General features: G+C 36.5%; 1 protein-coding gene across 2 annotated transcripts in view; it reads left to right on the forward strand.

Annotated features, from left to right (window-relative positions):
* Positions 1–619: 619 nt before the first annotated feature.
* LOC102235033 (leucine-rich repeat transmembrane neuronal protein 4-like) overlaps positions 620–17,270 on the forward strand; it is a 79,025-nt gene continuing 62,374 nt past the window's right edge. For both annotated transcript variants that reach the window (XR_002753135.1, XM_005799677.2), the window contains exon 1: positions 620–1,013. Coding sequence is in view for 1 of the 2 variants with exons in the window: in XM_005799677.2 (XP_005799734.1) it covers positions 1,010–1,013 (4 nt within the window). In the remaining variant the exon portion in view is untranslated. The remainder of the gene's footprint in view (positions 1,014–17,270) is intronic.

The raw sequence follows: 17,270 nt of genomic DNA on the forward strand, positions 1-17,270 counted from the left end.
ATTGCAGCATATTTAGGCCAAAATGTTCAACTATTCTTGGATCACTTTAATGTTTGCAAAGTGATTTGTTTAATCCCAGAGTGAAAGCAAAACCAAGATTTAAGTGCTGAAGTCCTCAAACGTTACAATTTAGTAAATTAATATTGAGTACAGTCTGAGTCTACTTTACACAGTGTGGGAAAGGTGGTTCGCCCGGGGCGCCAAACAGGCTAGGACCGCCTCTGCTTGAAAGCTTCTTACATGAACGCATGAACTGAACCTTCCCATCTGCAGTAATTATGCAACACGAGGTGGGATCAGGCGGGCTGCCTACTCACGATGTAATGAGGATGATGATGACCACATACAGCCGTCGTTTATCCTCCACCACACCTGCAGCACGCAGCGTCAGGAGTGAGGCGCGCGGCTGCTGCGTCCGCACCGCTTTACTTTGACTGCGCCGATCAGATGATGATGATGATGACATTAAACTCTCCGGATATGCGGAGTCGGGGATTTGGCGTCTGATTCGTTTTAATTGAACCCACACGTGCGCGCGTGTCTGCCTGCCTGTCTCCCCCCGCCCCTCACCTTCCTCCTCCTCCCCCTCCCCCTCCTCCTCCTCACTCAGGCGCGCGCACATCGCCAATAATCAACCTGCGCTGCTGCACAGGAGCATCCCGGCTGTCGGCGGTCCCTCTCTGCCTTCCCGCTGGATGTTTGCGCAGAGAGCCGCCGCTCTTCATCACCTCTGAACTTGGAGGCGCTCCGGTTCCGACACCATGGCGCTTTCTGGGTGACGGATCCTTTCGGCTTTATTTGGGAAAGTTGCGCTGCGTCATGGACCAACAGCGCAAACTTTAAGAGCTTTTTTCCCCTTTTCTTCTTCTTCTTCTGAAGAGAGAGTTATTTCACAATGAAGGCAGGTGAATCACCCGCGGCGCTCCTCAAGTAGACTGGGCTGGGAAAGGCGACACGGAGGGAGTCGTGCTGCATGCGGAGGACCGGGGAACTGGACCGATGAGACAACATGGGTAAGTGGAGGGAAAAGGGGTTTTGGAAAACATTTTCCTTCATATTCTGAAGAAATCCACGTATTTACCCGCGGTGTGAGCAGCGGTTCTGTCTGGATGCGTTTCCTACTAAATCCTTTTTAGGGACAGATTTGGAATAAATAAATAAAAATCTAGAATCAGTGGCTGTGCACAGAGAGTCAGAGCCGTTCCTTCTGTTTGTCATTGCTAATAAAGCTGCTGTGACAAGTTTATTAACACCGCCTGAACCTGACCTTAAAACGGTCAAAATGTAGAGATGTGACTGGCTAATTGCGTCCTACTATCCCTCCCGTCTCTCCCTCCAGAGCCCTGACATGTTTTGACTCAACCCCCCCCCCCCCCTCTTCTTCTTCTTCCTCCTCTTCCTCCTGACAGCTCTGGGCACCTACAATCTCATCCCACACTGCCTATCACCTCCTCCATTTTACTGACTGGCTGCTCCAGAGCTAAATTCACCGCTCAACCCCGCAAACCCACACGCATCGGTTCTGCGCGTCTCTGTGGTTTTGGGCTCAGCTGCTCCAATTTTTATTTCATTTTTTATATAATTATTTTTTGTTCTCTATGCATTTTGAGGCTTATCAGTTGAGCTGCTTGGGAAATAATTAAGCGACGCTGAGCAGCTTCAGAGGCTCTTTTAAAGCAACTTTCTACATAAACCAAACTGTTAGATCCCCTCCCAAACTTTTATTGACATAGATTTCATTTGGATTCAGTGTTTTTGAGTAGAAATTACGCAAATTAAGGACTTAGTATGGAATTGAATGTCATATTTATTTAATTTTTTCATGTTCAGCCTTGCTTTTAAAAAAACCCACACTGAACAAAGGAGAAAAAGAAATTGAGTAATAGCTCTGTGCTTCTAAAGTCCTTCTAGGTGACGGATATTATTTTTCTTAAAAAAATTAAATTTCTTTAAAAAATGTTTGAAAAAAATTCTTAAACTTAATTTTTTAAAAACTTTTTAAAGGGAAAAATTAAAAAATATATATTTTTAAAAATTGTAAGTTTTAAAGAATTTTTTTTCTTAAACTTATAGAAAAACATTTTTCTTAAAAAAACAACAAAAAATTAAGAAGCGAGTTGAGATTTATTTTCCATATTTGTTGTCTACGAGTAATCTAAAAGGTTCTGCAGTTAGCCCACTCTATCTGCACTTCACCACTTTTGACGGTCTCTAATTCAAATCTTTCCTGCTCCAATTCTGACCACCATTGTTACTTTTTTGTAATCAAGCATCACCTTTCTATTTTCCACCAAAAACGCTAACTCTTCAGTTTGTGTCGTGCTTGAATTATGGAGGCAAAACATGCAACGTTTGGAGAAAACTTTTTCTATAATTGGTTTATGTTTTGTACTGAAACAGGGCAAAAATATGAACTGTGGTCTGACTTTGACTTCCTGGTCAAGATGTCTGCGCTAGTTGTTTTTACCACATAGATTCTCTGTGGGCTGCTGATTAATATTCCAATCAATCATGTCTTCTTTTGTCAATAAAACAATCTGGTTTCTGTTAACATAATTCTCTGTTTATGGGAGTACATAATTATTTTCCACTTGTAAATATAATGGAAAGTTTGAGTTGTAATCTGTTTGTTTCATACTTTAAAAACCTGTATGTTTTTTGCTTCTAAAATATACTATTTGGTCTCTAAATTGGGGACACGCCAAACAAATTTTAAAATGTACTTTAGTTATGTAATTTTCTTTGACATTTTTGGAAAATCCTGCAGTATGATGTTGGAGAATTTTCTATATATTCACCCTTATATGAAATGTATGAAAGAACTATCAAAGTTTGCAGCAGTGAACCAGTAATAATAGGATAAGATATGCAAATGCTCTCTGTGATCATAAAGAGTCAGTACTGTACATCTCACCTCCTGAACTCTTGATAGCATTCTTAATAAAATAGATTAATCGATATTTGAATATATGGGGGTTCTGATGGAGAATTAAACCTTTAACCTCAATTAGTCGGTCAATAATTTCTTTTTCTTGAAAACCAAAGCTAAGTCAGTAATTGGAAGTGACAATCCACAGTTAATGCTAACGCTGTAGCATGCTAGCAAGTAGCCTTGTTGATAAACGAGCTAAAACTGGATGCAAATCTAAATTCTTGCAGCAACTTTTCTGAACCACAAGTCTTAAGAAAACTCTGAGATTTACTTATTAGATATATATTACAGAATATAACCCACATGAACCTTAGAAATAGGACAGAATAAACGAGAATAGCTAGCAAGCTAGCTAGCTATCTGTTGACTCTAAGTTTCTAATCAAAATGTTTAGACTAAATTTGTTGCCATAATAAAGTAGTTAAACAATTATTGCACATTACTATGACAAACTAATATGCAGCACTTTAATTAAATTGCAGTAATGGGTTGTGTTTAATAGCACAGATCTACATCATCTAGACTATTTGTAGCACCGCTAGAAAAAAATAGAAAATCAATCTGCATGCGTTCCACTCATTTCTACATGGATTTTTAATTCTGCAGATTCCGCTTTATATTCCTCCTATTTCAGATCCAGCTGATTCAAATTAGAAGTAATATAAAGATAAAAAGTAAATAAATCTAGTTGATTTGAATTAGACTAATAGTCTTTAAGAATCCATGCAACCCACACATCTGTGCAGAACTGTGGCATTTCCCCAAGTAATAAGCAGCTTGGTGCAGCTAATGAGCAGATACTGATACACTTTTAATTATGTCACCACAATTACCCAAAATAAGTGCCTGCATTTGTCTTGGGTGTGATATTATTTTTACAGTGCTTATTTTTCCCCCCCTTAAATGGACACTGCAGTTTTTACGAACAAAGAATCCGTAACAATTCAACATGTGACTAAGAGAACTGATTCATTTGGATCTTTATAGCCTATTTTTCCTGTTTAATATAAAATCTGCCATCTTTGTAGGTTATAATAAATCTATTAATACTTGTGGTTTGACTTAAAAGGTAACCATACTCTAAACAATCAACATGAGTGAGTTGCAGTTGCGGTAATTGAAAAAGAATTGCTGCTAAAAATGTTTCCTTTCATTGTTGATGCTTCATAAATGTTTTTAAATGTCAGTAATGGGTCTGCATTAGGATTTCAGTAATACAACACATTCAAAAGACGAAAATATTGAGTTAAACAAAATCATAAAAACATTGAATATTTTGGGTAAAAGAAAATTTGCCTTCTGTTTTCACAATTTGCTCATTTTTGCATAACTTTTGGTGGCTAATAGTTATTCAGTTGGGTTATTCTCACAGTTTTTACGTTTTTAGAATCAATGCAATATATAGAAGTACTTCCTGACTTTCAAAATAAAAGTCTCAAACATAGTTTCAGGGTGTTAAAATTTTTACGTTCATAGCCTGAGGCTCGTTAATATAATTCAGAAATATGTTGGTGCATCTATTTTGATTCCCAAAACAACGTTTAACATTAACTTTAATTAAATTTGAAGTATGGCAGCTATAACTCAGGGGAAAAGTGTTTCATTACTCCCTGCTGAAGGATGTGCAGTTTTATTTTACACATAACAAAGTACTAATTAAAAAAACGATACAATTTTATACAAATTAGAAATTCAAGAAGCTTTTAGAAAACATTTATTTTGGACACTTGCCCATACAAATTAGACTTATTCTGAGTTTTTATAATTATTCTAATTTTTGGATGTGACATTTTCTTTGTTTTTTAAAAGGATAATATTATTAATAATAGTGGTTTGTTTGAACTATCTTTTGAATAATTTGTTGCCACTTATTTCTTAGGTATATACACTTTTTTTTACATAATTTATTTCCTTTTAACTCTTCCAGTTTCTTTTTAAAGTCCATTTGGCTGTGAACACAAGTTATGTGTCACATGAAATAAGTGTAGATTTAGCTATAATTGGTTTCTTTTTCTTGAGATTTGGTTTTTTATTTAGTGTAATTATTACATGTGTACTTCTTTCACTTTTCATAGTTTTATGTATATTTACATGCTTGCTGTAACATCATTTGCCTATTCAGGACATGAGTGTTTAGTGAACATAGAAAACTTTGATCTTGTCAAAAACCTTTCAATTCACTGATGCATCAAAACAAGTTGGCATGAAAAATGGAAAAACAACTTAATTTTTTATGACTATTTCATTTACCATGAGAATAAGTACTAATATTTTCTTTGAAAGATGATTAAAAAATACCAGTGTGACAACAGCAATCAAAACAAGTGTCACATTGGACGTGCTGTAACCAGAGAGTTCTCGCACTTTTTTTCTGTATAGCTCATAATTGAATGATCACAGTAATTGCACGGCAATCAAAAAAAAAAAAACAACAACAATACAAGTTTAATTTCGAAACTAGTCAACAACAGTGCAGAAACATCATTTTTTTCCCTTCGTCTTCATCAATAGCTGCCAAGCGTGGATGCATAACAGCCCGGGAGTGATGAATGCGAATCACCTACTTGTATCCTAATCCGTGGAATTTATATTCATTCCTGCCTCCCACAATAACAAACAACACAAAGAAGCCACATTTCCAGCAGCACACACACACACACACACACACACACACACACACACACACACACACACACACACACACACACACACACACACACACACACACACACCAGCACAGGCATAAATAATACAAGAGCTGCACAGTGGCCTGATGGTCTCCAGTCTGATGGAGCATGCTAATCTTCTGTGGTGGAACTGCTTCTGCAGGAGCAACAAGGCAATTAGGCACAAATAATGTCCCATTTGTTCAATAATCCGTCAGCTTCCTCCATCAGGCTGAAACAATAATTATCCCACTGAGTACCAATCCCCCCCCCCCTAAAAAAAACCCCAACATAAACTTGAAAATCTTTTAAAATAAGTGGCATGTTTTCGTTTTCTTTCCCCAATTTAAAGATTATAATGGGCTGCCTGCGGTGTAAACAATTACTAGAACTGGCCCATTATGCGGCGAAGATCACCTATCTGCTCATAATGGAGGATTTAATTAGCGTTAGCATGTAGGCATAGATTTAGGCGACAAAATAAGGTCTGTCCTCAAGAATGAAATGGTTAACTGTGGTCCCTGGGCGCCCCCTAGTGGTCTGCAAGGTACTGCATGTAAACCACCGTTTATTTGCTGTGACGTCATCTCAACGTGGGACGCTACCGCTAGCTTACCAAAGGATTGTGTTAATAATAATAATAATGGAAAAGTGGCTTAATGTTTCAAAAGAAATCTGCAGATATCAGTGGAAGGAAAACAACTCCAGGATTACTTATATTAAGGAGTGTCAAATTTAATTTTTATTTTGGGTCTTATATAAAAAATCTGAATGTTCTTAAAGGGCTGGTTGTCACAGAATCTAATGATAAAACCATTAAACTGTCAAAGCATCATTAACTAGCTGTTTTTTCAGCATTGAATAAGTGTTTCTTAAAATTAAATATTGAGAATTGTTTTAGTCCATCCAGGAGTTTGTGATTGTTTTTGTAGTTTTTTGCAATCAAAATCACACATTTTGTTTTGCTACGCTAGTGATATTTGTACGGAAGTTTTTACGATATTTGCACTAATGCATGACATTAATTGTGACTTTTTAAAAATCGCTGTATTGATCACGAACTTTAATTTGACATCAAGTAAGGCTGAGGCAGCAGTCACTTAAACCTAATGTTTTTGATCAATTTTGAGAAAAATTTGCAGTGAAAATCAGAAAGGATGTGGGGATCTGTTGATTTTGTGTGAATTTCGCGTATTTGTGAAAAACTGGAGGGACTAATTGATGTAATTTGGAGTCTAGAGGCCCCCATAAAAAGCTTTGGCGAGCCAGATTTTGCCCCCCAGCCTCGAGTTTGACACGCGGCTTATATGATGCGATTAGATTCCTATGAACAGTTCAGTTAGTGAGAAGTGTTCGTTGCTTTTTTATAACTTTGCTTACACGTCATTAGCCGTTTTTATTTAATTCAAATGATTACATTAAATACAATAAATAATTACAATTAATAGAAACGGGAGGATTAGTTTTATATTTAATGGTACAGAAGAAGATTTTTTGTTTCTGCTATAGCAACTCAAGTCTATTTTTCTTTACTTTGGTAGAAAAGAACATCTTTTTTATTTCCATGTCTTTGACATCATTGGAAACTTAGACTCCACACTTTCAGATTCTGTAAATAACTCAAAATGCCCAAGTAGCGCCACTCTTCTCATTAAGCTGAACAAAGAAAACAAGAGACTAATATTTCATTCATGTTTTCAGGTTAGGTAGTCAGCTGAAAACAGTTGAGAAGCTCTGGGTTCAACCCATCAATGGGGAGCAATTTAATAAACGAGTGGAATATTTCCAGCCATTTTCTGTTCATGTATAGTGATTTATTCGCTCCATCACAGCCCACTCACCACTCTGAGCTGTCATATGGCAGAGAATATCACTTTTGATTTGTTCTCTGTATATCTCAGGGTCGGTAGTTTGAATTTCTGCCTCCCTCCTCCCTCCTGTTGTGCAGCATGTGTAGTTTCTCCTTGATATGTTGACGTCTGTGACTCCATGAAACCCGAAACTCTCAAACCCGAAACAGCGTGAAGACGAGCAGCGCGGTGAGCGAGACGGGGAGAGACGTGGCGTGATGTTTTCACAGCCTGCGTTTGGTTGCCATGGTTTCATACCTTTGGCCACTACCAGCCTGATCAATGGGAAAGACAATTTATCGGTGCGTGGGAAAATTGCTTAGTGACTCGTTTGTTTTATTTATACCAAGAATAATTCAGGAGTCAACAGGTTTGACTACAAAGTCGGGAAAAGTCTGGAACTGGATTTCAGGATTTAAGGTGTGGATAAAATATTTAAATTTCCTGATTTTATTCTCCATCCCATTGTCTAAATGTTATTTTTTACTCTGTTCACTCATCCCTTTCTTCTTTCTTTCTATTCTTCCTCATTTCTGTTATTTTCTTGATTTTTTTATTCCTTTCTTCCTTTTCATGTCCTTTCTTGTACATCCTTTTCTGTTCTTTTTTGTTTCCTTCCTTCATTCTGTCCATCTTGTTTGTCTTTTTTCGTTCTTTCTGTCTTTGTCTTTCTGTCCAGTCTTTGTTTCTCTCTGAAAGACAGGACAGAAAGACAGACTTTGTATCTTTTTTCTTTTTTGTGTCTTTCTGTCCTCTCTGTCTTCATCTTTCCTTCTTTCTGTCTTTGCCACTTTTTTCCTTTTCTCGTTTTTCCCAGCCTGCGTTATAAATATCTGCTGTCAATGACAAAATGAACTTAGAAGAGCGAGAAGCCTGGAGAATTTAATCTTCAAATGCTAAATTCTTGATGCTACAAATCTTATAACTAAGTAAATGTAGCAGAAGCATTTTTTAAAATTTGCACTTAAATGTGTATCAACATTTAAACAGTAGAGATTCCCTGGAGTATAAATATATTGTGACATAGCCACTCAGAAAGGGCAGGAGAATAAAAAATGTTATTTTTAATGTTTATTTTTTTACTCCTTAAACTGATGAGCATTTAGGGACTCTCAATTGGATAACAATTGACTTCCAGTTTCTCTGGGACGCAGATGCTTATTTCTCTCCTCAAAGTGGAAAAGACAAGAGGACAGACGGTTCACGTACGGTGAATGTTTGTTGATCTTTATAAGTCAGAAAATGGCTGAAAGAAAATCCTGTAGATCCTCCAATCAATCAGCCAAAGATTGAAACTGTACATTTTCCCTCGAACGCATCCAATCAAAAACCTCCCACGGTTTTCAGCAGCGCGTTCTTTATTTTCTGAAAGAAAATGGCTTAAAAGAGATGAAGGTCAGTGATTATGCTTTAAATTATAAAGCAGGGATGATATTGTGATTCTTTCATTCATTTTGCATTGAATTCAAAATTACATCCAACAAGTAACCTGCAGCATATTCTGCTTTACGTTGCTGTCCTTGAAAAGATTTCTTCAACAATGAAATGATTAGATCAGACTTCAAACGGCGGCAAAATCAAACAAACCCCTATGTAGACTACGACAACAATCAGAAAATATGAAATATTGCAAATGATGCAGAAAGCATTTCATTAGCTATTGATGAATCCACAGATGCCAGACGTGAAACATCTGTGAGGACTTGCTGGGTGACAAGCACAAGAGGAGAGAATGTCAAACATATCGGTGTCTCTAATATATATAAAACTTTCAGGCCACTGACAGGGCAGTCACATTAATACATTTCTGAAGAAAACATGTAATGTTACAAAACAATGCCAAGAATTATGATAATGGGCACTAGAAATGCACAATGTATATGGTAGAAATGACAGGAATTTAGTCCACGGTAAAGATCTGCAGTCTGCCGGCTAACCGCGGTAATGCTTGTGGATGACGTAATCGACCGGTATCAAAACGGAGGGAGTGAGAAGCAGCATGGCTACCGGTGCTAAAAAAGATTTCGTCAAAAAGGCAGGTGCAAAAATGTAAATTATCTGGACTTCCTGCGGTCCCAGCGCGATGCTCAGGAAGAGCGCGGCAGATGTCACCGTCAGACAGCAGGGAAGTGAAGGGAAAAGCGCACGTGGGATCGGTGCGGTTCACGCCGGGACACGCGTAAAGCTGGCCGAGTCCAATGAATCCGGTCTCTTAAGCCTCCAGCGGTGTTAGCGCGATGCTAAGGAGGAGCGCGGCAGATGTCACTGTAGGGGGTGAGTGACATAACGATGACGAAACTACAAAAAGAAAACCTCGTTACCACCATCATCACAATATATATTGTGATTTTTTGCCATGTCGCACATCCCTAACAGGCACTTGCTTTAAATAATTAGATAAAAGTTTCAGTCCAGAGTTTCTTGAACTTTAGCTTCCAATTACACACGTGATTTGTTTTCTGAAAAGTTGGCCTCAAAATCCTCTTCAGTTGTTTGAAATGTATATTTTGTCTAATGAATATTATTTGTGATGAAGGTTTCAAATTCATTGTCTTAATGTGATCACTGAAATGGAAATCTACAGCATAGATTTGATTGATATGGGTAATCCACTGGATTAAATAGACATAACTGGTCCTATTTTAATTGATTATCTTTTTCCCATTTGATGTTTTCAACATGGCAAGAAAACATGCCTTATTTTCTGTGCCGGTACCTTTTGTGAAAGTGGAAACGTTTGCTCAAGTGAACACATTTGTATATTCTGTGTTGCTTGCTTTTTGAGTTATTTTGAGGAACTAATCTGGAAGTTTACTCTCCAGAGTGAGAACCATATGCCCATCACTTCCAACAGCCATCTGCAATGGGAATGCAGCTAGGAAATGTGCAACTTAATGACTATAAGAGAAAATAAGGCCACTGACGCCTGACTGTCTTGGGGACTTCGAGTGAACACATTCGTTCAAAGAGAACTTCACCCATCTTCCAAAATGTCAGCCTTAGCAGATGATCTCCTGCTCATATTGATCAGCTCGTCACCTCTCGGTGTGGTCCAAAGGAAAAGGCAGTGAGATGTGTTATTGGTCTGTGAAGAGGTTCAGCTGACTCTTCCTGACAGCTCCAGTTTGGATGTTAAGGGGTGTGGGAGTAAAAGTCAAAGACATTCATGGTACGTTGAACTGCAGGGACTCGATGCACAAAGATGTTTCTTTTAAAGAATCAACAAACCATCTAGATGTCATTTCTTTGAATAGTGTTGACACTTTTGGTGTTAGAAAGATGGAAGATAATTGAAATAAACGTGTTGCAGTCTGGGCAGACGTGAAGGAAAATGTTCCCAGCGAGGGTTGCGGTCCCTCGTGGTTCACGCATGAGCAAAGGACTCAAAAGGTGGATAATTGAACAGCTCCTCCATCTAGTTTGTGCTTACTGTTGGGTTTAGAGGTCAGAGCAGAGTTAGAACTTGAATTATTTCACCTCAAATTTGAAAGTAAGACGCAAAGTCCTATAATCATAATATTCCTCTAAAGGAGGGAACCACCACTTCTATAGAAACATCTTATGACTCATTTCTGCAGCGACTTTTTATAATTGCAGCACTTCAAGACCAGTATGGAAAACTACTGGAGACAGTCACTACAATAATTATAAAAGCTTTGTACTCGATAATTTATTTAACCTCATGAATAAAGTGACATGTATTGATCATACTTACTTTATTTCCCATATCAGGTTACAGCCACAAACATTCATGCATTTACTGAATTTTTGCTTGATGAAAAACTAGTAGCACAGAAACTGGATGATTAAGGAACTTATCTTTACTATTTTATTTATTTTTTTATAAATAAAGGTCTGAAATGTGAGGCATTCATTTTTAATTAGACCCAGTTAGTTAATATGTTGTATAACCACCTTAAAGCTGCAATACCAGCATTTTTTAGGGTATGTCTCTTCTAAACTTGTTCATGTTCTGTTACAATTAATGAAGAGCGTTAGTAAATATTCAAGTCTTGTTACAAAATCTCAATTGGCTTGAGATTTGGACTCTTTATTTCAACCGCAAACCTGATGTCTCAGAGGATTACCCTGTGTTTAATTGACCAGCTTTCTTTCCCTTTCTAAAGGAAGACATCTTGCTGCCTCCACCATGTGTTGCGATAAATATTTTGTGTCTAACAGGAAGTGCGCTGTTAGTTTTCCCCAATTTGGACAATTAGCTCAACTTCAGATGAAGTAACTGTTGTTTTTCTAGATTTTTTTTTCTATGTCTCCTTTACTGCTTGTGTCAAATTCTTCTAATTAATTTGTGTTTACTTTAATGTGCATTGGATAATAATGGATTTTCTCACCTTTTCAAAACATTTATGCTTGATTTTCAGTAAAATTCAACATGTATTGTAACACAGAATATTTACCAATCTAAACAGAGTTTCTACATGGAAGTTTTGTTTTAAATTCATTCTTTAACAGCCGAAATCTTTTGAGGAATATTTCTTTCTGTATCTAGCGCCCCTAATTTTAGCTAACAATCCTAGTTAGCAAAAGAAATAATTTGTTGACCTTATATGCTTCATTATTCAGCATAAACAAGTATGATTTAATAAAATCCACACACTAAAAATTTGTAAACTGCACAAAACGTAGAATTTTCTTGCGTGGCTGCTAGCTGTGCTGCAGCTAACTGGTGTTAGCTAACACTCACGTTTGCTAAAAAAAAAGTTTAGCTCAAACAGAAAAGCAAAAATTACTCTTCTGTTGAGTTTAGTTGCTTCATTCTTCACCACAAACAAGAGTGACTCGACATACTAAATATTAGTAAACGGCACAAAACGTTGATACGAATTTGCTAGCGCAGCTGCTAGCTGTGCTACAATACTAATGCTTGAGTTTGCTAAAAAAGCAGAATAGATCAAACAGAAACATAACAATTCCTCCTGGTGTTGTTATATAACATTACACAAATAATTTAGAATATTTATAACAGTTATTGTTACTTTGATACATAGTTTTAAGGTAAAATAGACTTTCTAAATTTAGCAGTTTTAAATTTCATACCAGTAGTGTATTTTGACTCTTTCTCAAAGCATTACATCAACATAACAATTTATTACAGCTTTCATGGCTGTGCATTTTTGTACGTTCACATTTAAAGCTGAGATTTTCTGCAATTTCGCATGTCTGATGGCATTTTTCAGCTTCTGGCTTCCTAAGTTGGAGTTTGGATGAATGTACTTGAACAAATTTGCTTATGTTCCTGAATATTTATGAGGTTTTAAGTCATCGCATTATCACTCAGGCCATATGGCAGAGGGAAAACTAAAGGCACATGACCAGAATGGGCAGGCAGAAGCATCTGTAAAAAGTAAAGTTTATAAGCAGATTTAGTTTTTTATTTTTAATTTATGACTTTCCCTAAACAGTGGGTGTTTTCTCCAGTGAGCAACTTTTACAGATGCACAAAAATACCCTGCTAAAGCAGAAAATGGGGACCCACATCTACAAAAATATTCTCTTTTGTTCTTTTTTTTCTTTGTACTTGTGGCAGTTACAATAATGTGGCTTCTATAAATAGCCAATCGTTATCTTTTCCAAGTGAAATTTCATCTGAACTGTCATTTTATCACAAAACCTGCTGATGTAAAATTAACATGTAAAGCAAGGATTAGTTTTAGGCACAAACCTGGTAAATGCTGTCAGGATTTGTCGACGAAAATGCCAGATGTGCCTCATGAAAATTTAACCTTTAATCATTTAATTATGGTGCCTTTTTAAAGTGAACTCTCTCTTTCTGCTGAAAATGTGAGCCCTGGAGGACCGAAATTCATGCCGTGCTCGTTGCTGGCCATGAATGTGTTTTGCACTCTCAAAAGTTCACGGAAATTGGTAAAAATATTGAGTTTTGTATATTTACAAAACTGAAACCAGGGTCAAATCTTTACTAAATTTAAAATTTCTTCTGACAAAGCAGTTATTTTATCGATTTGGGTGTATGCTAAAAATAAATCTCATCCTCAGGTGTCTGAAGGATATTAGTTGGTTTGATTTTAGTCTAAACTGATTGCTATTTTGAACCGCCCGCTATATTATCAACCATAAAAAACAAGTTAAAACATGCTTAAAGGGGAAATATCATGTGAAATTCACATTTTGTTCTTCCATTTGGATTTCTGCTGCTTCTAAAAAACAGCCCAACCACTTAAAAAAAAAAAAAAAAAAAAGCCAGCCAGTTTTTGGCAGTAAATTGGTGTCTGAAAAATGACGAGTTTCAAAAACATCCAGAATGTAATGTCACAAATCAGCAGGCATTGCGTCGTTGCCTAGCAACCCCAGTGAAGTCCAGTCTGTTACATAGCAACCCTACTTGAGCGCCACCATGTTGGGTCAGCTGGTTTTTCTGCTGTACAATGGCTGCTGGAAAAGACAGGTGTTTTGTTGTTGACTTATTTAAAAAAACATTTGCTGCATTTTTGTTGGCTGTGCGGTAGGCTCCACTTCTGCTTCTCAAAGGTGCACGGTTGTATAATTGCGCATTTGTTTTAAGCTATTTTCACATGTGAGGGCACATGTTGATTTGGGGGCGTGGCCAGCAGCTTATTTGGATTTAAAGGGACAAGATGCCCTAAAACAACTCAAAATAGGAAGAACTGACCAGACTAAAATCTCATTATTTAAGAATGATGTTGTGCAAAAAATGTTTTGTATAGGCCATAGACCTGCCTTAATATGTTTTCTTTAAAAATTTAACAATGCAGTCATTCGCTCTACTCTTTATTTACTGTCCTATAAGTTGAAACTTTAAGGAAATTCCCACAAGAGCGGCTGAACTTTGCTTCAGATTCATCAGATCCATTTTAATTGGTGGCAGTTGTGAACTTCAAAAGAACGAATCCTGAAATTAAATCCCAAGGTGTGCCTGAAAGCAATAAATGGAGGATGCTCCATCAGTTTTGTGGTGATTTTTCCTTCTATTAAATGCGTTTTTAAGTTGACATTTGCAGGATATAAGTCTTATTAAAGTTTGGATTATTTTTGACAGATTCCCTGTTTTTCTATTTTAAATGGTGCGTTATACGAGTAGCTAGTGAGTCGTGGTTTACATTTTCTTCCAGAGCTTATGTGGCTTTTCTTCCACAGCTCAATAACGCAAATGTCTAAGTGTTTGTACTGACCAAAATTACTGTAGGTGTGATGGTGCACTCTAATGAAATTCATTTGTTGGACTGGTAATGTGTCCCTGGGTGAGGCCCATCTCTTTCCTTTTTAGAATGAGTAATGGGCTTCCAGAAGCACAGATGGGTAATAAATGGTTTGAGAAGTTTCTGGATGTGCTACTTTAGGCTTCAGAGGGTTGTTTCATGAAAACTAATATACTCGTTTTTACATCTGAGCGCTCCTCTGGATCGTAAACAGAATGGGTGATCAACCTGGGAGAGAATCCACTGCAGATTAAGGTCGAAAGACAGAAAGACATTTTCCTTCCCTAGTCTTCACGTTGTCCTTGTTTGAACTGATTCTTTTTGCTTCGTTTGAAACAATGCTGTATATTTTTCTTGGTAACACTTTATTTGAGCAGGTGTGCATAAGACTGACAGGATGCTGTCATAAACATGACCTAACACCTGAATGATTGAGTCTACATAAGTGTTTACAACTGTTATCATGAAGTGTCATTCAATAAATGACATTTTAGTGCAAAGTTGCATTAAAAGTTGCATTAAAAGTCAATCAAAAGCATCAACTTTGCCTTTTTTGGTAAATAAGGACACTTTTAATGCAAAGATGCATTAAAAGGTCAGTAAACACACCATATAGTAAAGTGCAAAATTAATCATACCCCTGACAGATTTAGGTTTAAATTAATCTTTCAATTTTATCAACATATTTCTTCTGACTGGACAAAATTGGCCAATTTTCAAAAAAAAAATTTAAGAAGAAATTTTCTAAACTGACACTTTCAGGTTGTATTTTCAGAAACTTTCCAGTTGATATGCATAATTGTGTTGTAATTGTGAATCTACATCATGTTAAGAACAACACTTCTCAGTGTGGATGTGGTTGTTGAATGAAACTTTTTTTAAAACTTAACGTTTTTTTGTTTTTTTAAAAATCATCAGTGAGGTGTTTAGAGTAAAATTAGAGAAAGCAGAGAGATGTAAGGAAGTATTTCTGGTAAATTTTAATCTCTACATGTCCAGCCGTATCTGCAGTGAGAAAGGAGAGAACAAGAGTAACAGGAAGGCCGAACAAAATAGAGCAAAGTGCTTCGTTTTGGATGACAAACACAAATTTAGTTGTTTCTTATTGATTTTTGCAACTTTAAATATTTCCAGTCAACTAAAGAAGCAACACCTTTAAGTTTTATTTGGCTAATTTGTATTTAGACTGGCTGCTTGAGCAAATAGCTAGTTTAAATAATTAAGCATAAAAATAACTTAAAATGAACGTATATGTTGTTTTTGCAGCTTTAAATTGCTTTTCTGTTTAATTTTAAGCCGTTATATCATGTTTTTTATTTGATTCTTTCTGTAAATGTAGAGGGGCAGTGAAATTTTTACTTAAATTGTATCATTTTTGCTATTTCTTTTTCCTGCTTTATACCCAAAGCTTTGTTTGTTTTAGAAAAATTAAAAGAACAATTTTTTTAAATATAAGGATGACCAATAATCCAATCCAAATTACAGCTTAACAATTACTTAAAAATGGCCAATTATGCTAATTTTGGGAAGGAAAACAAATCTGTGAATACAATTTAGAATAATTCCTCATGTTCCTTGATCCAGCTTCTTATTTTAAAGATGGCAGGAGTTGAGTTTCATATCTCTATCACCGTCTGGCCCACGCTTTCTGTGCTCCTGTTGGTGTGACTCACATTGGGCAGCGGCTCACTTCGGGAACTTGGGTTGCCAGTTTGGAGCCATATTAAGTTTGACTCTCCCCTCCACCCCCATTTTCCTTCTGTAGTTTACAAATAGAAGAGCGAAGAGCGCTGAAGGCTTAAAATGAGCCGTCTAGAAAAGGATGACAGACCCAGGATGCTGAAATTGATACAGAAACATTTATTTTTGTTCAGATTATTTTCTTTGTTTCACCCACAGCTGTCCGGTGAATTCGCTAGCTGATATTTTTATCACAGGACAAGTGGTGAATAAGCCAATGACATTAAATCAGCTTTCTGAATTTTGAACTGATTCAGAGAGCTGATTTTGTTTAGTTTTGTCCGAATCACTCTATAATCTATGCTATCTCTTTCTTTAGCAAACGAATCTAAGTATTGAATTATTTGCCACTTTGGAGGAATCTTTACTTCTTACGCAATCACAGGATTTTAATCCAAAATAGCACCATTTGGGTGGATTCATACAGAAATTACCTCAATCTGTAATAATTACATTGAGGTCTGCTTAATTCGGTTAAAAAAATGCTATTAATTCCAAAAGGAAATTAATTGTTTTCAAAGTTATCAAAGCTTCTTCAAGGAGTTAAAATAAACAATGTCTGAAGAATATTTCAGAAAACAAATTCACTGCAAGAACACCAAATTTTACCAAGTCATTTTGGTCTCGTTTATAATGAAAGTATCTTAGTTTGGTATTTTTTCAAGTGTACTAACTTAAAAGTAACTTTTCAGCAAGATAGAGGAGCTCAATAATTTATTAATATTGATGAAAAAGTTCTAGTTCCATTGGCAGATTGTTTCACTTATAACATGTGAAAACTGTCTTGTTATAAGTGAAATAATCTGCCAATGGAACTAGAACTGGGTATCTAGGTGACGGGCGTGGCTTGACTAAGGTTGCTAGGTTACGGCACAGTGGAACA

This window comes from Xiphophorus maculatus, chromosome 8 (assembly GCF_002775205.1).
Source record: "Xiphophorus maculatus strain JP 163 A chromosome 8, X_maculatus-5.0-male, whole genome shotgun sequence".
In the NCBI taxonomy this organism is placed as follows: domain Eukaryota; kingdom Metazoa; phylum Chordata; class Actinopteri; order Cyprinodontiformes; family Poeciliidae; genus Xiphophorus; species Xiphophorus maculatus.